At 32.2% G+C, this 26763-nt stretch overlaps 1 protein-coding gene across 2 annotated transcripts in view; it reads left to right on the top strand.

Moving 5' to 3' along the window:
* Window positions 1–20342, top strand: part of LOC126889978 (TATA element modulatory factor) — a 64812-nt gene extending 44470 nt beyond the window's left edge. For both annotated transcript variants that reach the window (XM_050658767.1, XM_050658766.1), the window contains exons 10-11: window positions 207–320; window positions 4625–20342. In XM_050658767.1, the coding sequence (XP_050514724.1) occupies window positions 207–320; window positions 4625–5011 (501 nt within the window). In that variant the 3' untranslated portion in view covers window positions 5012–20342. The remainder of the gene's footprint in view (window positions 1–206; window positions 321–4624) is intronic.
* The last annotated feature ends 6421 nt before the right edge of the window (window positions 20343–26763 follow it).

Below are 26763 nucleotides of genomic sequence, written 5' to 3'. Positions count from 1 at the left end.
AGCAACAATATTATTACAACGATATTCTTAAATAATAAGGCTATAACATACTAAAAAAATCACTCAAATCTGACCACTGGTTTAGGAAATAAATTCGTGACATCAAACATGTCCCATTTTTAAGGTGTTCGGCTAATTTTGCCGGTGTGTGTATATTTCATTCCTCTGAACTTTAACATTATTGTTGACTTTTTAAATTGTTATAGGAACATTTGATGGAAAATCGTGGTAGATCTTCACAAACGGGTAGTAATTCCCCAACTTTAAGTTTAGGAAAAGGATCCATTGCAGATTCTATGACCGGTTCATTTTGGTCACAAGTAAGTAAACATAGTTTTTAAATACCTATGTATATCAAATAAAAAAGCACATCAGTTCAGTTATCAAAAGTAACATCACAAGAGAGTGAGAATAAATTGAACATAATGCGAAAATTTTTCGAAAACTTGTTGCCTAGCAATAGACACGGAGCCCGCACGGGTCGAGTGACTATTGCGGAATGGCAACAAGTTTGAGAAACAAACCTGGGGCGTTACTTTTTCATTTATTCTTACTATCGTGTGATATTCGAAAGATTCTTTTGTAATATGTACTCACATACAAAATTCAAGTCTTTGTAAAGAAACATTCAGTGACATTTATCACAATTAATGTTTTATAACTTGTCAAAGTGAATAGCATGAGTTGGTTTAGCAAATATTCAGATAAAGATATCAATAAAGTATTAGTTACAATTATTTATTAATTTATGCAATAATCTTATCGAATTACACTCTAGCGGTTAAAATTGTCGATCTGTATTGCCCTCGGAACAATTATTTGACATTAGATGCAGAACTAAAAGTTTATTTTGGTTAATTTTCTTAAATGTGACAGTTGTCAAAACTATAAAACTCGTTGTAATTAAACAAAAACAAAATACCCAAAAATTATTCTCAGTATAATAATGTAAGTAGGTTATTCCCAGTAATAATAATCTGATTGGACAGAATTAAACACGTGATGAAAAATATTACTACACGATTGGAAATTAAAATCATTAAAAAATAATCAGAAATATAAAACTGATTATTTCATTCTTAGAGATTTTGACCAATAGACCTAGAGAATAAAAATTTCAGCGAATATTTTGAGTGATTTTAACTTCCAGTCGTGTAGTAAGATTTTTCATCACGTGTATAATTCTATCCAATCAGATTATTATTACAGCGGTAATTTTCTACTATACAAAATTACAGTGGGAATTTTTTAAGTAGATTGTTGCTGTTTAATTGTAACCAGTTTCCTAGTTTTGACAAATGTCACATTTAAGAAAATGTCCATAATAAACTTTTAGTTCTGCATCTAATGTTAAATTGTCATGAGGAGAACACAAATCGGCAAATTTAAGCGCTCGAGTTTACTTCGGTAAGATTATTTCATGAATAAAACTGTATTTAAAAATAATTTTAACTAATATTTTATTAATATCTTCGTCTAAACATTTGCTAAACTGCGTTCACTTTGACAAGTTGAAAAATATGTGTCACATTAATTGGGATCAATGTCACTGAATGTTTTTATACAAATACTCGAATTTTATATGTAAGTATTAAAAAATAACCTTACGAATATAACACTACAGTAAGAAAAAATAAGAAAATAATGCTCCACTTTTTCTCAAACTTGTTGTCATTGGGCAATAGTCCAATAGTCTATTGCCAGACAACAAGTTTTCGAAAAATTGTCGCATTATTGTCAATTTATTCTCACTCTGTTGTGATATTAATGCCAATAATTTTTTTTGATAATATCCCGTCGTCAAGTAGCGCGACAGATGTTCTTCGTCTTTTGTTGTTACGCAAAAATTAACATTCAGTGACATTAATGACAATTAATGTTTTACAACTTATCAAAGAGAACATCATGAGCAGGTTGAGCAAATATTCAGGCGAAGATATCAATAAAATATTAGTTAAAATGATTTAAAAATACAGTTTTATTCATGAAATAGTCTTACCGAATTACACTCGAGCTTTTAAAAATTACCAATTTGACATAAAATTGTCAAATTGTTACGCGGGATACAATTATTCGGTAATTTCAGAGATCTAGTGTAATAATTATAAGTGACAATAAAATTATCACTGAAACAATAAATGAAGTTATCTGTACGAGGTAATAAATACTAGGCTATTGATCATGTACCGGGTGTCCCAATAAGAATGGCTCTCGGCCATATCTCAGGAACCGTTTATACTACAGCTTTGGGGAAAAAAATGTTATAACAAAAGTTGCCCCGAGAAAATCCTGGAAATTATTTTCGTAATTGTAAGTCCATCGCTAGAGGGCGTAATTGAATATCAAAAATTAAAAAACCGAAATTTTACAAAATTTGTCTAATGAATGGGCACGGGAAATCCAATCATCGTATTCTTCATACAATTCTGTGCATATTTTATTTCACAAGTTTAAGTCTACCTGTGCAAATAAGAGGTGGGGGTGAGTGGGAACCTTGTTATGAAAAAATCGCTGTAAGTCCGGTTCTGCTTAATCGATTTTTGCAAACTTGGTCTTGTTGAAAACAGCTCTTTTTCGGCAATGTAATAGTTATAATTTGGAAACAGCCTATTACGTAATATGCCGGCTAGGAGGCGCTATTTATTTTCTTTTTAGAAATCTAGTTTTCTTTGGAAAATATTAAATACAAGTATGTATTTTTTTCTTGTATTACAAAATTAGACAAAATTAGCAACAGAATACCGAAAACCGCATGTCGATACCTTTTTTCTATCTCGAGATATCTTAAGAAACGTGTAAATTTTAAAAATAACTTGCTGTCATATAAGTTGAAATATATAGAAGCCCGTAGTGTGCTATGAAAAAAAAAAATCAAAGGAACATTGTCCAGATGTCACCGTATATAATGAATTAAAACAACAATAAGACAAATAACACTATAAAATATAACAAAAAAAGAGTGTGTGTACTTTGTACGCGAGTAAGAAGTTATACTTCTACTATTATGATTTTAACGAAATAAATATATTTTAAACAGTTTAATTTTATTTTTGTTTAAATAATACACTAATTTTAATACTTAAAATAATACTAAAAAAATAGCGTTAATATGTAAATTTTTATGAATTGTTGCCTCCGCGCATTTGCGTTTTCTCTCGATGAATCGTAGAAAATATAAAAACGTCAGATTTTCTACACAAATTTTTAATTTTTATTTCATTATATTTTAATATCAATTATCCTATTCCCAACTAAGATAAATACACAACTGTTATTGTCACCGGTAAACTAAGTTAAGGAAGTCAAAGTGTAAACAAGTAGTGTGCTATGGAAAAAATATAACTATTAGAAGTATTAACTTCAAAAAGTCATGATGTGTCAAATCAGTAAAACATAAAAAATTGTTCATTGATGGTTTGTTGCGGTTTGTTTCTATTAAAATTTATATAAAATTTATACAGAGTGAAATTCAAGATGATTCTTACAAACTAAGAAGGATTTGACTTGATAGCCACATTCTTTGAATACATAAGAAATGCAACTGTTGCGGCTAGAATATATGCAATGAAATATCCCCACAGACGTCACCCCAGTAGTAGAGTTTTTCATATTTTGTTTTGATTTATTATATACGGTGACATCTGGAAAATGTTTCTTTGTTTTTTTCCAAAGCACACTACTTGCTTCTATATATTTCCACTTATATGACAGCAACAGTTATGTTTAAAATTTACACGTTTCTTAAGATATCTCGAGATAGAAAAAAGGTATAGACATGAGGTTTTCGGTATTCTTTTGCTAATTTGGTCCAATTTTGTAATACAGGAAAAAAATACATACTTGTATTTAATATTTTCCAAAGAAAACTAGATTTCTAAAAAGAAAATGAATAGCGCCTCCTAACCGGCATATTACGTAATAGGCTGTTCCCAAATTATAACTATTACATTGACGAAAAAGAGCTGTTTTCAGCAAGACCAAGTTTGCAAAAATCGATTAAGCAGAACCGGACTTACAGCGATTTTTTCATAACAATGTTCCCACTCACCCCCACCTTTTATTTGCACAGGTAGACTTAAACTTGTGGAATAAAATATGCGCAGAATTTTATGAAGAATACGATAATCGGATTTCCAGTGTCCTTTCATTAGGCAAATTTTCTAAAATTTCGATTTTTTAATTTTTGATATTTAATTACGCCCTCTAGCGGTGTACTTACAATTATGAAAATAATTTCCAGGCTTTTCTCGAGGCAAATTTTGTTATACAATTTTTTTTCCCAAAGCTGTACTATAAACGGTTTCTGAGATATGGCCGAGCGCCATTCTTATTGGGACACCCGGTACAAAAAAGAAGGCTAAAAGGAACTACAACATTAAAGGGGTTTTATTGTTTCATATGGTTAATGGACCCCCAAATAAGAAAAAAACGCGGAGTGCTACCATTTAAAGGGATGCGTTGTTTCGAAAATAGTGAATTAGTCCATTTTTAGTTTTAGTCCACTTCCGAAGTAGAAATCGAAAAAATAGTCGTCCTAGCCTTTTATTAGATTAGATTAGATACTGTGTTATATTTTCGTTATACTTGTATTAAAACTGTGTTAACTGCTTAATTATTCTTTTAGGACGAACCATTTGAAGTTACTTCAACTCCCAGATATACAAACATGTTTGAAATGCAAATGCTACAGTCCAGCCTAAAACAACGGGATGGGGAACTACAGCAGCTTCAATGGGAACTAAATAGAAGAGAACAAGAACGATCTCTTCTCAATAACGAGATATCTATACTACTTACAAAAGTGGAAGATTTAGAAAGTAGGTGTACGGAATTCGAAAGTCTAAAAACTAAATTTACCGAACTAGAACAACAATACGATACGTTGTGCCAGTTATACGGAGAAAAGGTAGAACAGAATGAGGAGTTGAAACTGGATTTGGAAGACGTGAAAGACATGTACAAGAGTCAAATAGATGAATTGTTGAGACAGCAAAGAGAAAATGCTAAGTAACTATGTCAAAATTAGGGTATAAAATTAATTGATGACTGTTAATGATGGAGGAAACTAAAGACTTATAGTGCATTGCTGCATAAGTTTTAGTACTACTGGTTTTTATGGAACAGAAAGGATATTTCACAGTGACAGTAGCGTTCATATTTTTATTTTATCATTTAATAAATAACATCAGATATGGTATCAAGTAACTTGGTGATAGTTGTAATTCATATCATTACTTTGAATTTTACATCAGTACTTGTTCTTCTTGTACTTGTTGTAGATCTGTCGATCTGTTAATTCCGACGTTGAAGCATTTCTTGAGAGGGAGACTGCCAGCTATCTCTCCATCATTTTGGTGGTCTCCCCGGTGGACGCAATTCTAGAGCAATTATTGGTAGTCTGTGCTCCTCCATTCTTTTTACATGACTGAACCATTCTCTTCGTCATTGCTTGCCCCATTTTACTTCATTTTACACGCCACATTGTTTCCTGATGATATTGTTTCGTATTCTATCCCTTGTTGTCTTCCCCGAATTTGCTCTTAGTGTCTTCATTTCGGCTGTTCGTAGCATGCTTTTGATTTTATTGGTGTCTTCTCTAGATTCAATACCATAGGTCATAACAGGTATGATGCAAGTTTTATAAATTCTAACTTTACTGTCCATTCTCATATATGGGTTATCCCAGACCACATCTCTGAAGGTACGTATCCATACAAGGGTGATCCGCGCTAGGTGTAGCTGCTCAAATAGATACGGCATGCGCTCCCCTCATGGACGTATAAATAAAGATGGACTAGGCATGCTCTACTCTCTGTTCGCCTAAATTTGAAGCCGAACAGTTTATAGGCGCGGGGAAAGAGTCCAGGTGATAGACTGTGACACTTCCCGCTTAGTCAGTGGCGTACCTTCCAATAATTGAAAGGTATTTAAAACAATTTTATTATTTGAATAAATGATGATTATTGGTATTTTTAGTATCGTAAACATATACAAATATTTGAAAGAGGTGAGAAACAACGAAAAATAAATAATTTTGATTTTCAATGTATAGAATATATTTACAAACATTGTTTTACACAAAAGAATAAAGATGAATGAGTATTCAAAATCACAAATTACTATATGCTATATACAATATTTTATTTAAACTAAAATAATACATAATAGGGTGCATCGAAAAAATAAAAGTTGGAAATGTTATATCTAATAGCGTGACAAAGTTGCTAGTGTTATTTTTTAACATATGTATTAGCATTTTTAATTTTTTTTTTCTAAAAAAATTTTTTGCCTTCCCAACGACCTTGAATTTTATTAAATATCTGATTTTTATGGAAATTTCAATTTATTTTATTTGGAATAAAATATGTGCCAACTCTATCTAAGATCAATTAAAGAAAACTTAAAATGTTGTCAATTGCAAATTGAAACGATATTTAAAATTTTATTTGTTTTTTCAGTCTTCCCAACCCCTTTGAAATTTCCCGCTTTGTGAGTCCGTGGGTGTAATTTTCGCTTATGTTTGGTGCGTTGAGTTACTTTGTTATTATTGTTGTTTGTAAATTAAAGATTTTTAAAATAGATAAACCAGGACCGTGGGGAATAAAATCAAGATGTGCTGTGGACCGCCCCATTTTTGGGCAACCACCAAATATACCTGAAAATGTTTTACCGAAATATAAACAAGTGATGAAGTTTTGTGGTTGGAAGAGGATTAAAAACTCACCAGAAAGAACCAGAATGTTCCGGTTTTGCCGAACAGGTGTCAATTAAATTGGAGGAAATATGGGAAAAGGCTTTAATTCCAATAATTTAACATACAAGAATTATTCAGCTTTTAAAAGCCTATCATGACAAATATATGAAACTTATGATACCATTAAATTTAAGAACAGATAAAACGTGAATTTTACAAAAATAAAATTCAATGCTTTAAGGACAAAAGTAAAACTACACGTTTCGATCTTGCAGCATGCAAATGTGACATTCTGATGAATTGTCTTTGTAGCAAATCTCAAAAAGTGACTCTGGATGATCGCGAATTTTTATTAAAGCAAAGAGTCCCAGAAAAATGGTGATAAGCTCCATTGATATGGAAAACAAAAACAAATATATTCAGAGAGAACAACGGTAAAAGAAGAAAAGTAGCGACGCAAAGATAAAACTTGGCTCAAGTAAAAAACGGTACAAAGTTGTATCAGAGAACACAAAGGCAGTGGTCGTTCCCAGATAACACAAAGACATCTTAAAGAAATCTAAAAGATAACTTACTAAAGATGTTTTAGACGTCTTAAAGATGTCTGGTATTTCCGGAAAGATATCTTTACGACGTCTTAAAGATGTACGGATGTTACAAATCCTTACATCTTAAAGATGTTTTATTTTGTCTATTATTAAGGTGTTTAGGATAGCTTTCTTTTTAATTTTTTTATGAAATATTTTAAATGAACTTTTAATAAAAATAATTAGGTTCTAAAAATACGCTTATTGCTATTCAAATTTTACATGTAGGACTTTTGTTTGCCTTTTTGTCCCAGCCAACTGTACTTTAAAGCTTGCCCATTGCTAATAATTAATTTTCTAGCTCTTGATACAAAATCATAGGCTTTTGATCCTCCTACTTTAACAAGCTTTGATACCTAAAATATATATTTTATTTATTTATTTATTTTATTTCAATTCAAGGATTAAGTAATATCATCCCTGTGATACGCCAATGGATGTTGTTTATAAAACTTGATAATATACTTACGAATGAAATGACAGTTCTGGATGTAAATATGCAGTTTTTCTGCATACAACACAGTTACGTACCATGATTAGGACACTTAACGATTACGATTGTTCAATTTAAAGTCAAAATACGCTAACAAATTCACTCAAATGTCGCAAATAAGGAAATTCTGAAATTATTAACACAAATGTAAATAACATGACGCCATGTTCCTTCTTCTTGAAAGCGCGATGATTGGTTGATATTACCAATGGTGCCAAGTTTAACAAATAGTTAAAATTATCAGAATATAGTTTCATTTAATAATTAAAAAATTAATGTTTTTCTTTAACAAATAGTTAAAATTATCAGAATATAGTTTCATTTAATAATTAAAAAATTAATGTTTTTCTTTTAATTCCTTGGTTGCGGAATAAGTATATTTGGAAATGGTTTCTAGTAACTAATTAATATATTTTTGATTTATAAATTAAAAGTCAATTATGCTAAAAATTGAAAATTATTTTGAATATTGACTTGAAAACAATATGACAATTAACATATGACAACGTCAAATTAAGGATTTGTGCCTATGACTGTGACAATCTCGTGGTTTCAATTAAAGATGTAAATAGCCCGGTCCATCTTTATTTATACGTCCATGGCTCCCCTATATACAGCGTGTCTACTTGAGTTGGAAACATATGGGAAACTTTTTTATTATTAATTTTACGAAAAAAAGTTATTCTTTATAAAAAGTTCTGCAAGCCCCAAAACCTAAGATTCAATTATCAGATATCAGATATCAAATATTATACGAGGTATGTCAAAAAATATGAATTTCGGCTAAGGGTAAAGTACCTTTATTTCTCTCAATATCGAAAATTCTTATTATGAAAAGTTGTTTGGAAATAAAAACCAAGCTCAAATATGTAATTACATGCTTCTAATTGGAAAAAAATATTTTCCAAATTTTTCTCAAATTTATTGATACTAACTTCGTTTTTATTCATTACACATACGATAACTCTTTTATTATTACTTTTACGAAAAAAAGGTATTCTTTATAAAAATCTCTGTATGTCCTAAGACCGAAGATTCAACCAACAGATATGACATTTTATTAATTTTATACGAGTTATGTCAAAAAATATGAATTTCACTCAAGAGTAAAGTACCTTTATTTTTCACAATATTGAAAACGGTTATTAAAAAAGTTGTTTAGAATTAAAAACTATGTGTCAATATGCAATTACATCCTTCTAATTGAAATACTGTGAAATATAAAGGTGCTATAATATTGAGCGAATTTCATATTTTTTGACACACCTCGTATAAAATTAATAAAAGTTGATATATCATGGTTGTGTCTTAGATTTTAGACCATGCAAAGTTTTTTATGAAGAATAACTTTTTTTCGTAAAATGAATAATAAACGAGTTATGATATTTTTAATAATTAAAAACGATGTTGGGTATCCACAAATTTGAGAAAAATATTTTTTTTTTCAATAAGAAGCATGTAATTGCATATTTCATCTTAGCTTTTAATTCCAAACAACTTTTTATCATAAGAATTTTCGATATTGAGAGAAATAAAGGTACTTTACCCTTAGCCGAAATTCATATTTTTTGACATACCTCGTATAATATTGAGAAAATTTGATATCTGATAATTGAATCTTAGGTTTTGGGGCATGCAGAACTTTTTATAAAGAATAACTTTTTTTCGTAAAATTAATAATAAAAAAGTTTCCCATATGTTTCCAACTCAAGTAGACACGCTGTATAAACCGCGAACTGGTTAAATCGAAGAGGGTGAGCGCCGAGCGGCGATCACCAACGTATCCACTATGTGGAGCTGTTACACCAAGCGCGGATCACCCTTGTATGGATACGTACCTTCAAACATCCGGACATGACTGCGACCTTGTTTATTTGTCATCTTAGGTCTCTGGCTAGTGGCTGGGTCATGATAACTTGATAAATCTACAACTATATATTTGAACTGATTTAGTTGTTCTATGGGTTCCCCCTCTACCACGAGCTTGCATCTAATTGGATCTTTCGCAATGATAATGCGTTTTGTTTTCTGCGTGGATATATATGTTCATATTCAGTCGTTGACATGCTTGGTAGAATCGATAAACTTGTCTTTGTAGCTCATCCTCATCCTCTGCAATCAGGGCGGCATAAAACACTATACTGATTCTACTGTGACCGAGTCTGTATCCTAGTTGTAGCGATTCTACATCTTCTATTATTTTATCCATTAGCACAGTGTGGTCCAACCTCAGACACGCAAGCCGCATGCGGCCCGAGGCTCGTTAAACTGCGGCCCCGCAAACACATTTCAAAAATATTGCCATTGATAACTTTTACCTGTTCCAACCCTGTCTAATTTTCCGTAATCTTAAGAAAGTAGTTAACCTTGAACACCCACTCCTGATGAGCGGGCAGTTAGATTCAGTCAGCTGCACGTGTCGTGTTGAATTAACAGTGGCGAATAAATTGAATGTTAAATTCAGAATGAGTAGTGCCAAAAAACGCAAAATTTTCGAAGACAATCGTACGTTCCAAGAAAAATGGGAAAATCAATATTTCTTCATCGAATTAAAAGGCAAACAAATAGTAAAATCCTTTATAAAAGGTATATATTTAAAATCCCTAAAAAGGGGCTACATCACAATCACATAACTAGTTTTCGATTGGTTTACCAATCATCATCAGTGCTTACGTGAAGTTTACATGCTAACCACCAAGATATATATATATATATATATATATATATATATATATATATATATATATATATATATATATATATATATATATATATATATATATATATATATATATATATATTTTCTTTATGGTGGTTAGCATGTAAACTTCACTGGTGCATCTTAGTGGTTAGCATGTAAACTTCACGTAAGCACTGATGATGATTGGTAAAACAATCGAAATCTAGTTATGTGATTGTGATGTAGCCCCTTTTTAGGGATTTTAAATATATACCTTTTATAAAGGATTTTACTATTTTTTTGTATTACATGGTATACAGCCAACTACAGGAAAACTTTTTCCTTGTGGATTTTTAAAAGGCAAACCTCAGTGCATTATTTGTTGTCAAGTACTCGCGGTATCAAAAGAATACAATATTGTAGTCATTATGAAACCCAGCACAAAACAAAATACGACAAATATCAAGGTGAAGCCCGCAATACTCTTGTAAAAGAAGTTAAAGCTAAATTGAATAAACAAAAATCTCTATTTACAAAACCGACAGCTGTTCAATATTTGCCGACAGTAAGAAAGTATTTAGAGATGGAGAAATGACCAAGCGGTGTGCCGTTAAAATGGCGCGATCCTTTTAAGATGAAAATATGGCCAAACATTTTGAATGTGTGTTTCCCATTAAAGTGTTTCTAGAAGAGTTGATGAGCTGAATACTCATGTATTTTTTTTAACGAGTCGAGTTCTCTGGTCCTTCATAATAATTTCAAATTTAATACGGCCCGCAACGTCTAAAAGGTTGGACCACACTGCATTAGCATATTGAATAGAAATTGGCTGAGCTGTCTCCCTGCCTGATTCCCCCTGGTGTTGGTATGTTAGCCGTAGTGGTGTCTTTTGTTTTAATTTTTGTCGTGTTGTTATTGTTCATCTGTTTTATGACTTCCACAATGTTTGAAGGTATCCTTTTTTGGTTCATTTTCTTTAATATATCGCTAGGTTTGACTCTGTCAAATGCTTTTGTTAGGTCTACGAAGTACTGTATTGACATAAAATTGGTTATCTATAGACCGCTAATCTACAAAATTACGAGCATTTTATTTTGTTTAACTACGCTGTATGTTACAATAATATTGTTGGGGGGCCTAATGACGTTAATATTTATGTACGATCAAAAAAGCAAAATTATTTTTTCTAGCATCGTTGGTAGTTTATACAAAAGTTGTCAGTACGTAATTTATTGTTGGCATTTATTAATATTTGTAAACGTGATAAAACGTCTTTTTTTCTCAGCAAAAATTTTTAATTGTGCAAAACGATTTGACGAATGCGCAAGTCATTATATTCGTTCTAGTAATGATTTGCTCATGTGTCAATCCATGCGCAAGCGTTTTGTCAGATTTTTTTCGGAATTTTGGAAGCGGAAAACTAAAAAAGATGTACAGAAAGATACATTTATGTTATTATTAGTGTAATAGCCATCTAAAATCATCAGTGTTAATTATTTTTAAATTGCAATTATTTTGTATATTATTGTTTTATGTAAATATTATTTGTATTATATAGTTTATTTTACCTAAATTATCTATATTTTTTCTTCTTAATAACGTAATAACCTATCGTTCTACCTTTAAATCCCATCTTGCAAATAGAACAGGGCCCGTCTAATTTCTATGTTAATTGATCCATCAGACTAAAAAAAAGAAGATAAAGCCATTGCAAGCCATTGCAAGCCGAGAAATTACTTTTTTTATGTATACCGATTGTGAACTTTGTAATTCAATTTTTTCAACCTAGTTTTTTGGCATTTTTCACGCGCAATACCGATGTTTTTTTTTTATTATAATTAATTTTATGAATATCTTGAAGATACGAAATGGATTATCGAGAAGGAGCTCCGAAAGAAAAAGGTAATGGTTCAAAGAGTACCATCCTATTATTTATAATTTGTTGCAAATGCCAGTCAACTCTGATCGTTTGTATCTTAGGAACCACTGCTCGTGATTCAACTTTTTTTTCTTTTAAAATAAGCATATTGTCGAGTATTTGGCAAAATTAACAGAACACTTCAAAAATGGTACATTTTAGATGGCTCGAACTTCCTAAACCTGTTGTCCGATTTGATTGATTTTTTTAGTATGTTATAGCCTTATTATTTAAGGAAATCGATGTAATGATATTGTTGCTAGACAGATAAATGTCATTTTATACCGGGTGTAACAGCCATGCTTTCCTTAAAGTTCGGAACACCCTGTGGAATATTCTAGAACATATAAAATATTGAAATTAAAACTCGATTGTAGCCCTAGGCTTTATTAACATTTTCTTTTTTGGTTTATTTGCTTATGTTGGATAGTAAAAAAGTTAGATACGTTAACAACTAGCCATGTTTTTCATTAATAAATCCTCATTTTCTGCTTAGTTTAATAGACAAGCCTAAAGTAGGCTATGGGAAATTAATAATTTAATAGATGTCAAATTGTTAACAGTCAAAAAGTGTCTGATTTGTTGTGAAAATTAGTAGATTTATTATTTAAAGTTTCAATTAAGTCCGTATTTTTTTTGTTGTTTGGTGGAAATGGAACACGCTACAAGGAATTTCCGCGATGAGTGTGTTCAAGCAGTGATCTTACATAGCGAAGGACTTAGTACCATGCTATCGGCTCCTTATATTGGTAACAATTTTTTGTTAGTGCATTAACAAATCATCGGACTTTGAATTGGCAGAACACTACGACCGCGTTTGCCACCTCCTAGAACTTTACAAGAGGTAGAAACAGCAGCTCTAGAGATTTGGAGTGATATTGATCAAGACCAAATGGCATACCTCATTTGTAAAATAAAAGTACATATCTCTTTTATTATCGAACATAAGCGAATGAATTAAAAAACAAAATGTTAAGAAAGCCTAAGGCTACAATTGAGTTTTAATTTCAATATTTTATATATGCTAGAATATTCCACAGGGTGTTCCGAACTTTAAGGAAAAAGCACAGTATGATTGTTATACCCGGTATAAAATGACATTTACCTGTCTAGCAACAATATCATTACATCGTTTTTCTTAAGGCCATCGGTACATAATTCGCAAATATTTTACGGGTATTCCTACTTTTTCTGTCTTTACACGGCAAATTACGTGTAGTAACATTCACACTGGTATGGATATGTAAACATTACTAGAATATCATGCTACTTGAAAATGTCTTGATTAATTTAAAGAGATGGCTTTTGAATGTTCTTGGATAATTGTTTTTTGTGTAATTGCAAATTATTAATTCAGTTAATAAATGTGATAATTTTTTCACTATGTATTCAGTGATTGTAATAATTTATATGTACAACAAAAACTAATACTCAATCGAGAAAAGAGGAAAAGTGTTAAAATGATTTTTTAATAATATATTGTTACTATGGAACGCTTACAATTTTGAACATCTTTAACAACAAAATACTTGGATCACAGAATATATTATCCTGATGTATTCTCTGCTTGGATCTTCCACAAATAATACACAATAAATAACATTTTATTAAGTTCACGTCTTAAATCAATTATTTATCAAATACACTATATATCAATATTATTTAATCAACAACTCAAAATATTCCCGATGCCATGTCAAATATTTAAAATTGTCACTGATTGTCACTGTCTGACTGACAGTATGCTGGCAATATTCTATTCGACTGAGTGCGTTGTATGACAAAGATAGATTTGGAAATATGACCACGGACATTGTGTTAATTTTTTTCGAATCCTGAAAAAACCAATAAATATTTTTGAAAAATTTAAACGCAGAATGAAAGACTATATTTATTACCGAGGACCGAAAGTCCCTTAGAATAAATAAAAAGTTTATTTTAAACGAGATATCTTAAATTAAATATCATACTAAATTTTCTCTTAGTTTTTCATCCCTGTAACGTATTAAAATAAACATTATAGAAGTTCTCAGGGACTTTCGGCCCTCGCCCATAACGTAATCTTTCATTCTGCGTTTAAATTTTTCAAAAATACTTATTAGTTTTCTCAGGATTCGAAAAAAATGAATCCCCATTTGAATAGCATTGCAGCCGAAAATACGTACCCATCCTCTCAAATAATAAGGATATAACATACTAAAAAAATTTTAGACATCTAACATGTCCCATTTTTAGGGTGTTCCGTTAAGTTTGCCGCCGTAGGTATTAAATTGATTTTAATGAATTATCTAGGCGATTTATGAAGGTCCTAAGAGAAATCTAAGTGGTGGAAGGTCCCTAAATGCAATCTAAGTGGTTGAAAAAAATTGAATAATAAAATGCTTGTTTCCCCCCTTTTTTACAATTTATTGCTATTTTACATCAAGGGTAATAAATTTAATCATTTTTAGCAGTAATATCTTATAAAAACTTCAACTATCGCTATTTTATCTCAGTACGAAAACTAGAAAAGACGATGATTTTTGTTATTTTTAAATATGTTAATTGTTTTGTTAATATTCCCGCTCTATTTGAGAGGAAACACCGGAAAATGTCTTACCTGGGACATAAACTTACGTGCATAGAAATCGGCCCACTTAAAAATTTGGTCATTTTTGATGTCTCGTATTTCCTAAACATGTTAGCCTATTTAAGTGATTTTTTGAACATGTTATAGCATGATTCTTTAACAATACCACTGTAATAATATTGTTGCTAAACAGGTAAATTTTTATTGTATACCGGGTGTATCAATCAAACTGTGTTTTTTTTTCTGAACGTTCGCATCACCCTGTGGAATATTCTAGAATTTATAAAATACTGAAATTAAAACCCAACTATAGCCACAGGTTTTCTTAACATTTTGTTTTTGATAAAAAAGTTAGATACTTTAACAACTAGACATGTTCTTCATCAATACACCCTGTTTCTAAATAAGTGCGACAAACTTTCAGGGGTAATTCTGCATGAAAAAATAATGACAGTTGGCTTTATAAACGTATGTCCGCAAATGTTTCGTTTCGTAGATACGGGATGTTGACTTTTTTTTACAAACTGACGATTTATGTATTGCTTTAAAACCAATTGAGATATGCAAATGAAATTTGGTAGGTTTTAAGATATAGTTATTGCAGATTTTTTGACTTAAAATTAAGAATTTTATATTCACCATCAGCGTGCATACGGGTAATATGATCGGTCATATTACACGTATGCGCGCTAATGGTGAATATTAAATTCTTAATTGCATGTCAAAAAATGTGCAATAACTACGTCTTAAAACCCACCAAATTTCATTGGCATATCTTAATCGGTTTTAAAGCAATAAAATAAATCATCAGTTTGTAAGAAAAAATTCAATATCCCGTATCTCGGAAACGAAACAATTGCGGACATACGTTTATCAAGCCAACTGTCATTATTTTTTCATGCAGAATTACCCCTTAAAGTTTGGCGCACTTATTTAGAAACACCGTGTATTGATGAAGAACATGTCTAGTTGTTAAAGTATCTAACTTTTTTATTATCCAACATAATCGAATGAATCAAAAAACAAAATGTTAAGAAAACCTGTGGCTATAGTTGGGTTTTAATTTCAGTATTTTATAAATGCTAGAATATTCCACAGGGTGATGCGAACTTTGAGAAAAAAACACAGTTTGATTGGTACACCCGGTATACAATAAAAATTTACCTGCATAGCATCAATAATATTACAGTGGTATTGTTAAAGAATCAGGCTATAACATGTTCAAAAAATCACTTAAATCGGCCAACAGGTTTAGGAAATGTGATATATCAAAAATGACCAAATTTTTAAGTGGGCCGATTTCTATGCACGTAAGTTTATATTATAGTGGGAAGAAAACGATATAAAATATTACAACTGATCCTTAAAGGCAAAATAGAGGGCCGTAGAGGTGTCGGAAGAAAACAAGTTTCTTGGTTAAAAAACATTCGTGAATTGACTCAGATATCAAATGTAGGACAATTGACAATTATTCCATATTGCAGAAAATCGAGAAGCCTTCGCAATGGCTATCGCCAACGTCGGATAATTCTGATATGGCACTTGAAGAAGAAGACTTGAGAAGGGAGAAAGTCAATCAATTATTATTGTTATCTAGCAAAAATCGGAATGGCACATCTCTCATCAAAATTTAATCGTTTTTTCACAGATCCGCCCTGATCTATTTTTCCATTATAAATATTTTTGAAAAACTGATCGATACCGTAAAACAGATTTAATAGTAAAATTCATATATCATATAAATTGACTTGGCACATTTGTTGTTTTGTACTATTTAATTAAAAAATGAAAATCGGCTTTCTGGCATAATATACGGGGTGTCCAGAAACTCTCTTGACAAACGAAGACCTGAGATTCCTCAGATAATTTTAAGACAATTTAACTTAATTCATCTAGTCTGAAAATGCTTCAAAAGGGATCTAGAGCTCCTTGAAGATGGCGTCTTGTAATTAGTTTTTTTTTAAATACCTCCAGAACGCTTCTATTTAGAAAAACGAAAACTGGTACGCCTAGTTATTTATCTTCCAGAGATAAATCGATGGCATCAATTGCGCATTTCTAGTACCGGTCAAAGGCGCCCGTTTTGGGTAGAGCAAGTGTATTTTAACGCATTACTTTTTTGTCTTTTAAGGTACTAGTACACTTTAGAAGAGCAAAAATAAGCATTTTTTCAAGATTTTTGAAGTTATACTTCTTTAGGCGCGATTGGGAGTGAATTTTCATTATTCTGCGCGCATGCGCACACAGACAGTATGGCGTTAGTTGCTAAATCTTTAAAGTTAGGTATAAATATATCAGTGCAAAAAAAGATGTGAAAAGAATATATTAGTGTTTTTAGTAAATATATTTATTATAATTTTTGTGTCTTTGGATTTGTCTTCCTCAGGAGTAAGATAAGTGTTATTGAAACATTTATATTTTTATTATACTTCACTTCGTCTGTTTGTTACCATGAATTGTCATTATGTCCGAGACGATATACACAGAGTCCTCGTAGCGTGATTGGTATAGCGTTCGGCTAGAGATCGAGAGGTCTTCGGTTTAAATCCGGACCATTCCTATTCTTTTTTTTTTTACTTTTGGAAAGTGGTAAGCATTAAAATTAGTTTAGTATTTAAATAAAATTAAAATAATCTGTTTAAAGTACCTTTATTTCGTTGAAATCATATAATAGAAGTATAACTTCTTACGTGCGTACAAAGTACAGACACATTCTTTTTTTTTCTCAGAACCTTTATTTGAAATGAAATGAGCATAAAACTTTTTACATATTATGTAATATCTAACTCTTGGAGAATACAAAAAATATATCTTTTTTCATTTATGCACGTACACTAATATTGTAGAGGGCGCCAAAGTCGAGGCCTCGAAAAAAAGTAGTTCCGATGGCGGACAGTTAATCTCGGGATTGGGATCTCTGAAACAAAAAAATCGTACAGAATTTGAAAAAGGAAGGTTTCTTATGTGACAATTTACCACCGTTAGTGAAAAATTCCGCAAAGAAAGGATTTTACGGAAATTTGAAAAATGCCCGTTTTTCTTCAGTTTTCCATGGTTAAAAAATATTTATTTTTTGGTCAAATTGTGGTAAATTGTCACGTAAGAATCCTTCCGTTTTCAAATGCAGTACGATTTTTTTGTTTCAGATATCCCAATCCTGAGATTAACTGTCCGCCATCATTTTTCGAGGCCTCGACTTTTGCGCCCTCTGCAATATTAGTGTACGTGCATAAATGAAAAAATATATATTTTTTGTACTCTCTAAGAGTTAGATATTAATATGTAAAAAGTTTTATGTTCATTTCTAAAAAAAGTTCTGAGAAAAAAATTCTTGAAAAAAAAATGATTATTTTTGGTCTTCTAAAGTGTACTAGTACCTTAAGTATTTTTGGCACTGGATTATTATATTAAATTGTGAGGTATTCTAGTAATAAAAAGGTACTCTTGCTTGAAGTCGGTAGAATACACCTTTTTCTAGAAAAATCGATTTAAAAATTGTTCATTTTTTGAATTTGAAAAAAATAAAAAAAAACTATTTAGAAAAACGAAAACTGTTACGTTTATTTATCTTCCAGGGATCAATCGATTTCATTAAATGCGAATTTCTAGTACCGGTCATAGGCGTCCGTTTTGGGTAGGACAACGGTTATTTTATCGCATAACTTTTTTGTCTTTACTTTTTAAGCATTTTTGACACTAGATTATTAAATTATGAGGTATTATAGTACTAAAAGTTACTCTTGATTTAAGTCGGTAATCATTGTTTGGAAAATTTTTTTTTATAAATTTAAAAACCGAAAAATTTTCAAATCGATTTTTCTAGAAAATGGTGTATCTTACCGACTTAAAGTAAGAGTACCTTTTAGTACTAGAATACCTCACAATTTAATAATCCAGTGTCAAAATGCTTAAAAGTTATGCGATAAAAGACAAAAAATTTATGCGATAAAATAACCGTTGCCCTACCCAAAACGGACGTCTATGATCTTCTTCTTCTTTTATATAGGCAGTCCTGCCTATTTTTCTTCAACGGTGCCTTTCATTCTGCCCCTAAGTTGTCATTCCATCTTTTTCCTTGGGCGTCATATACTTCTTCTGCCTAACGGTGATTTGTCCCTGGCTATTCTTACTATCCTTGATTCAGACATCCTGCTTATGTGTTCATTCCACTCTTCTTTTCTGTTCTTTACCCAGGTATTTATATTGTCTACCATCTACCCCACATATGCGTCTGATTTCCCCACTTCTTACACTATCCTGTAGTCCTTTTCGAGAAATCCTTCTTAAGATCTTCATTTCGTTGGTCTCCAGATGTCTTCGTCTTTTGATTGTATCTGGTCCTGTTTCGGTCGTGTAAGTCATAACTGGCCTAATAACTGACTTATGTTATATTCGGGCCTTTGTTCTCAATCTTAGGTGTTTGTTTTTCCAAATTGTGTCGTTTAGGCATCCGGCCGTTCTACTGGCTTTAATTATTTGGTCTTTTACCTCTTCTTCGATGTTGTTGTCGGCTGATAGATTAATTCCCAGATATTTGAAAGTCATTACTTGTTGTATAATTTGATTGTCTAACTCCAATTTGCATCTTAGGGGCCGTCCATTAACCACGTGATGGTTTTTTTGCATTTTTTAACCTCGCTCCCCCTTGGTGATACATGGTGAGACCACCTATATCACGTATATTGTGACATTTCGTGATTTTTTATGGACCCCTCCCCCCCTTCCAGCCTCACGTGATTAATGGACAGCCCCTTATTGGTTCTTTGGCTATTACTAACCTTTTTGTTTTTTGGGCTGATATTTTCATATTTATTTCTTTTGCGTTAATGTTGAATTCGTGCAGTAATCTTTGTAAATCGTCTTCGCACTCTGCTACTAACACGGTGTCATCAGCGTAACAGAGTATTTTTATCTCTCTATCTCCCATTTTGTGCCCTCTTTTTTACGTCTATGATTAGTACTAGAAATTCGCAATTGATGGAATCGATTCATCTCGATGGAAGATAAACAGGCGTGTCAGTTTTCGTTTTTAAGAGGAGCTCTAGCGCCCATCTTAAGAGAGCTCTAGCTCCCTTAGGAATTATTTTCGGACTAGGTGAATGAAGTCTTAAAATTATCTGAGGAATCTCTAGTCTTCGTTTGTCATGAGAGTTTCTGATCATCCTGTATAATGTCGCTAGCACAAGCACTATAAGCTTTCAATAAGTATAATATAATATGTATATTTCTAAATATGTTATTCTGGTAATTTGTTACTCTGGTTCTTAAAGTTTGAATAGATAGTAAGGTTTATTAAGCTGTGATATGTGAAATTTTGATATACCTATGATGGGTTACATTTATTTATAAACATAAAACATTTTAAAATTCATTTATGTTAATAAATAAAACTTAAAGTGTATTTTAGTTATTTTATTTAGTAACACAACCCAACACTGCAATGAGTTCCGTCTGATAACCTTTATGAGTCATGCAGTAAAAGTCATATTTAAAGTCGTACATAATCGTATCTATAGAAAATGCGAAACAATCGTCGGAGACGATTAATTTGGATTCAGAGCCGGCATAGGAACGAGAGAAGTCCTCTTCAGTTTACTAGTTCTCGCCCAAAAATGCTACGACCAACATAAAGATAATGCTTTATAGACTTTGAAAAAGTATTTAATAGAGTAAGACACGACCTACTATTAGAACGTTTGCAAGAAGTCGGTTTAGATGGAAAAGACATCAAATTACTAAAAAAAAACTTGTACTGGAACCAAAACGCCAGAGTTCAGATCGAAAGTTTCACATTCGCAGACGTAGAAATTAGGAGGAGAGTTAGACAAGGATGTGTTCTCTCGCCTCTGCTGTTTAATCTTTACTCCGAGTTTCTATTTAAAGAGACACGGGAGGATTACAAGGATATAGTTAAGGAGAATGGCGTAAATATCAACAGCATCAGATACGCCGATGATACGGTGTTGCGATAGACTTGGGTCTACAACGACTCATCGCCACGACCAACTCGACTTGTGAGCAATTTGGTATGAAAACAGTGACTCATCTACGGGGACGGAAAAAGGGGAAATTTCTAGATCGTCCACTGTATGAAAATATTAAATAAACTATAGTGATGCCAATCCGAAAAAACCAAAACATACCCCATTGCACAATACATGGACAATGTTCAATAGATTTAAGTACCTGGAATGTTGGATCGATAGCAGCCTAAATCCTGATCTAGAAATAAGATCGAGAATAGAACAGGCCAGAAAATCTTTCGAAAAAATCAAAACACTGTTTTTTGATTCTCGAATAAAACTCGAAATTCGACTATGAAATTGGAGGCCTTTGAAATGTGGATCTACCGGAGAATCCTCAAAATTGAATGCACATCACATACCTCAAACGAAATGTGCTGCATAGAATAGGCAAGGAAAGAAAACTTTTCAACACAGTGAAAGTTAGAAAAACATCATACCTAGGCCACATAGGTACTAAGAAATAATAAGTACCAATATGCTCAACTTATAGTGAAAGGAAAGATCGAAGGAAAAAGAGGACAATGGACAGAGCTAAATTTTGAACAGCTGAAGACAAAGAAAAATTGCAATTATCCTCCATTGAGGAGAAGACACTTTAAGAAGATTTAGTACATACCCCGTTCTATGCTCTGAGGCCCCATTAGTGCATTGCGACGTCGCGTCGCAACGTAACAACGCATTGTATGCCACACCTGCCTTACGATGACATTGCCATCGAAGAACACCTACTATCACCCTGCCTGTCGCTCTTTTGTCCGTCAATCCGTTGAAACATCGCTCGCGACGACAAGACGCAGCGCAACCAATGTTTCTCTCACTGAATATATCACGAAGTTCAGGACAACATATCTAAAACTTGTCAAATCAGCTAAAACAGCCTATTATCAAAATCGTCTGGGAAGCTCTAAAAGTGTTGCAAAAGAAACTTGGTCTATAATAAACGATCTTCGAAATATAACTCACAGAGCTCAATAATTTTCCCTTCCAAATCCTGAAAGTATAAACGATTACTTCGTTAATGTGAGTAAAAATATAACATCAACTATTTTGCCGCAACAAGATTCCATTTCCTATCTCCCTAATTCAAGAAAGGTCTCGAATCCATTCTTTGTAAGACCAGTAGATAACTCTGAACTGATCCAAACAATCAATAGTATCAAAAGCAAATCATCATAGTACTGATGGACTATCTATAAAAATTTTCTCTAATCTCGCAGAAAATGTGTTGGAAATCCTCGTCTCACTAATTAATGATCCCTTCGAAAAAGGTAAATTTCCAAAGTGCCAAAAGACAGCCATTATTATTCCTCTTCATAAGGGTGGTGAAAAATCTAATGCCTACAACTATTATAGACCTATTGCCTTACTACCGGTACTCTCCAAAATTATTGAGAGACTCATTAAAACTCGACTTACGTCCTTTCTCATTGATAACATTTTATCACAAAATCAGTTCGGCTTTTTAACTAATAAATGTACCACTATACATGTTTTCTGTACTACATGAGGTTTACCAAGCACTAAACAATAATCTTTATACTGCCACTGTTTTCTGTAACTATGCCAAAGCTTTTGATTGTGTAAATTACGACATCTTGATTAAAAAACTAAATGGAATTTAACTATGGAATGGAAACTATGGAATTCGAGGTAGGTATTTCTTTGAATTGGTTGAAACAACTTTGAATACTTGAATAATAGGAAACAAGTAGTTAGAGCAAACGACACTGACTCTAGTCTCAAAAACATTGTATGTGGAGTACCACAAGGTTCAGTATTGGGTCCTCTTCTGTTCCTTATCTTTATAAATGACATCATTAATTTAAAAATCGATGGGAAAATTTTTATTTTTGCTGATACCAGTATCACTTGGAGCAACTCAACTATTGCATTTCTTCATGAAACTATAACTTCGTATCTACTGACGATTAAGACCGGGTCTGACTCTAATTTACTCTCTTTTAACGTAGATAAAACAGTAGCATTATCCTATAAATGAGCTCTTCAACCTTTGCCTCTTAATAACAGCCAGATCAGTACCGTTGATTCTGTAAAATTTCTTGGTATTTTTTTAGACAGCAACCTCAAATGGTCCCTTCATATCGATTCGTTAAGTAAGAAGCTCGCCTCAGCTTGCTATGCAATAAGATCTGTCTCAAGGAACTCAATGTAGGATCTTCTAAAATAACATATTTTTCGTTGTTCGAGTCTCATCTTCGATATGGTCTTCCTTTTTGAGGTTCTAGTACAGCTGCTCAATTTGATGTTATTTTTAAATTGCAAAAAAGGGCAATAAGATATCTTTTTGGGCTCAGAGGATCTACACATTGCCGAAGTTACTCCAGAGATCACGGAACTTTAACACTTTCATCTTTATATATTCTAGAAACGGTTTGTTTAATTCGTAAACACCTTCACGTCTTTCCAGCAAGGTCCAATCATCTTTACTCCACCAGAAATTCAATATTTGATATTTATTTACCGATCCCATCCACTGAGTAAAGAAATATATATTATATTCCGCAAAAAAACTTTACAACACTTTACAACTTAAATCTGCAACATCTTTCCCAAAGTTCCGTAAAATGACAAAAGCCTATCAATCTAAAAGACCATATCGTCGCCTTAATACTGTAACTTGGTAACTCGAAATTAGTAGTTGTGAGATAAACGGGTTTAAAGATTTTAAAGATATTTGTGCTGCTACCATGATGTTGGTAAATACGGAATTCACTCTGCAGCTCTAAAATACTGTTCCTTAACTTTTTGGCTACTGATCTATTTAGGAATACGATGCAAATTTGTTTTCCAATATGGAAAATACCATGAAAAGGTAAAGTTATCAACTTTTAGCACTATCATAATGTTAACATTTGGTAATGTCGCATGTAGTGCCAAGTTGCATCTAAGTGAACTTTTTAACAAAACTAATATTTAAAGCATTATTTTATTAAAAATTAGCCATGGGGGTTGCCAGATCTGCTAACAATTCTCGAATTTTGCATTTAGGTCTGGATCCCGCGTATGAAAAAAAAGTTGATTAATAGCAAGCTGAAAATTTGTTAATAGCTTAAGGGTGTCTAGTCGAATAAACTTTAATATGTGTGAACACTGGAACAGGGGCAGTTTTAATTGTGGAACAGGTTAAAAATTTGGAACGGTCACAGCACGAAAACGGCACATTTATTTTGTCCGACAGAAAAGACTTAAACTCTTCGAACAGAGATTAAACTCTCATGCAAAAATCAGACTGCTATTTTTCACCAAATGGGCGTTTTAATGAGTGGAACATGTAGAATATGTCAAATGACAGGAATTATGACAGGTAATAAATAGCAGTCTGATTTTTTCATGAGAGTTTAATCTCTGTTCAGAGAGTTTAAGTCTGTTCTGTCGGACAAAATAAATGTGCCGTTTTCGTGCTGTGACCGTTCCAAATTTTTAACCTGTTCCACAGTTAAAACTGCCCCTATTTCAGTGTTCCCATATATCAAAGTTTATTCGACTAGACACCCTTAAGCTATTAACAAATTTTCAGCTTGCTATTAATCAACTTTTTTTTCATACGCGGGATCCAGACCTAATTAACATGAACCGAATAGACAGATAACAATTACGTGGTAAGCTCAATGGTTTCAGAAAAACACGAGTACAACTAGATAACTAGAGTTAGCCAGTTGTAGCATTCATGTCGTATTCACGATTATTTCGATTAAACAATAACTTGATAACTTATCTTATCAAGTTTTGGCACCGAATATTAGGGGCATTCGAGTTTTATCAACTTTCGTCAATCATAAATAAATTCTTAACCCGTTTGGAGAGAGTTATCAAGTTTTTACACAATATGGAGGCAAATAAAATACATCGTGTGAACGAATTATCTCAAAAACGTCAATTTTGGAGTAATTAAGTTATAGTACTGAGGCGACGATATTATTCAATAGAAGAATTTCTTACTGAATAACTAAGAAAATTGGGTTTCATACGCAGTAACTTAAACTTGTCAGTTCCTTATGTATTTTATTTTATTTGTTGTCTTCTTCTTCTTCAAGTGCCGTCTCCTAATCGGAGGTTGGATCTCATCATCACTATCTTTACTCTATCCACCGCTGCTCTAAAGAGTTCTATAGAACTGCATCTAAACCAGTCCCTTAAATTCTTTAACCAAGACGCTCTCCTTCTTCCTATACTTCTTCCACCTCTTATCTATCTTTATTTGTTGTAAGTATGTTCAATTTGCAATTTATATCAATTTTGCAATAAATTGTTTTTGTCTTTGCTTTTATATCTTATATACTGTATATTAACGATTTATCTAATTTTAGTAAATTGTTGTTGTTATTGATATTATTTTTCGTCCCGATGCGGTGTCCCGTTGCGACGTCGTCGCAACGCAAAGCACTAATGGGGCCTCGTCCCATTAAGATAATGCTTTAGAAATTTAAAAGAAAAACCCGGCAAGAATTGCAAAAACTGTACCACATTCGAGCACTGGTTTTATTATTAAAAAGACAATAATCAACTTAATCTTGGATTTTTCTTCATCTTGTGGAAGATTGGCAACTTCAAAATTAATCAACAAGGCTTACTTACACGATTGTTAACTTTCATGCTCCTACCAACAAATCAAACAAGAAAGAACTAGAAAGAGCTTCATACAAATTATGAGAAAAATTAAAAGGAAGAATAGAAAATATTCTAAAACATCATTCTATTATTTTAATTGATGATTTTAATGTACAACTTGACCGAGAAAGAAAATATAAAGAAAGAAAATATAACACTTATTCTTGTTGATTATCCCGCTCATCGAAGGACAAATAAAAATGAAGAACGTATGTGACAGCTTCATCTACAGGGTGTCCAGAAACTCTACCGACAAACGAAGACAGGAGATTCCTCAGATAATTTTAAGACAATTTAACCCAATTCACCTAGTCCGAAAATGCTTCTTAAGGGAGCTAGAGCTCTTTGAAGATGGCGCCAAGTAACTAGTTTTTCTTAAATACCTCCAGAACGCTTCTATTTAGAAAAACGAAAATTGGTGTGCATATTTACTTTTCAGAGATGAATCGATTTCATCCATCGCAAATTTCTAGTACCGGTCATAGGCGTCCGTTTTGGGTAGAGCAACGGGTATTTTATCGCATAACTTTTTTGCCCTTAACTTTTTTGCATTTTTGACACCGGATTATTAAATTGTGAGGTATTCTAGTACTAAAAGCTACTCTTGCTTTAAGTCGGTAGGACACGCCGTTTTCTAGAAAAATCGATTTGAAAATTTTTCGTTTTTGGAATTTGAAAAAAAATTGAAAGAACTTTTTAACAACAAACGAAGTATTTTACCAACATAAAGTAAGAGTAACTTTTAGTATTCGAATACCTCATAATTTAATAATCTAGTGTCAAAAATGCTCAAAAATTCAAGACAAAAAAGTTATGCTATAAAATAACTGTTGACCTACCAAAAGGGACGCCTATGACCAGTACAAGAAATTCGCAATTAATGAAATCGATTTATCTCTGGAATGTAAATAAATGTACCAGTTTTCGTCTTTCTAAACAGTTTTTTTTTTGAATTTTTTTTTTATTCAAAAAGCGAAAAATTTTCAAATCGATTTTTCTAGAAAACGGTGTGTCCTACCGATTTTAGTACTAGAATACTTCACAATTTAATAATCCAGTGTCAGAAATGCATAAAAGTTAAAGATAAAAAAGTTATGCGATAAAATAACCGTTGCCCTACCCAAAACGGACGCCTATGATCGGTACTAGAAATTTGCAATGGGTGGA

This window comes from Diabrotica virgifera, chromosome 8, assembly GCF_917563875.1.
Source record: "Diabrotica virgifera virgifera chromosome 8, PGI_DIABVI_V3a".
NCBI lineage: Eukaryota > Metazoa > Arthropoda > Insecta > Coleoptera > Chrysomelidae > Diabrotica > Diabrotica virgifera.
The sequence above is the reverse complement of the archived record's forward strand: the minus strand, read 5'-3'. Positions and strand labels throughout refer to the sequence as shown.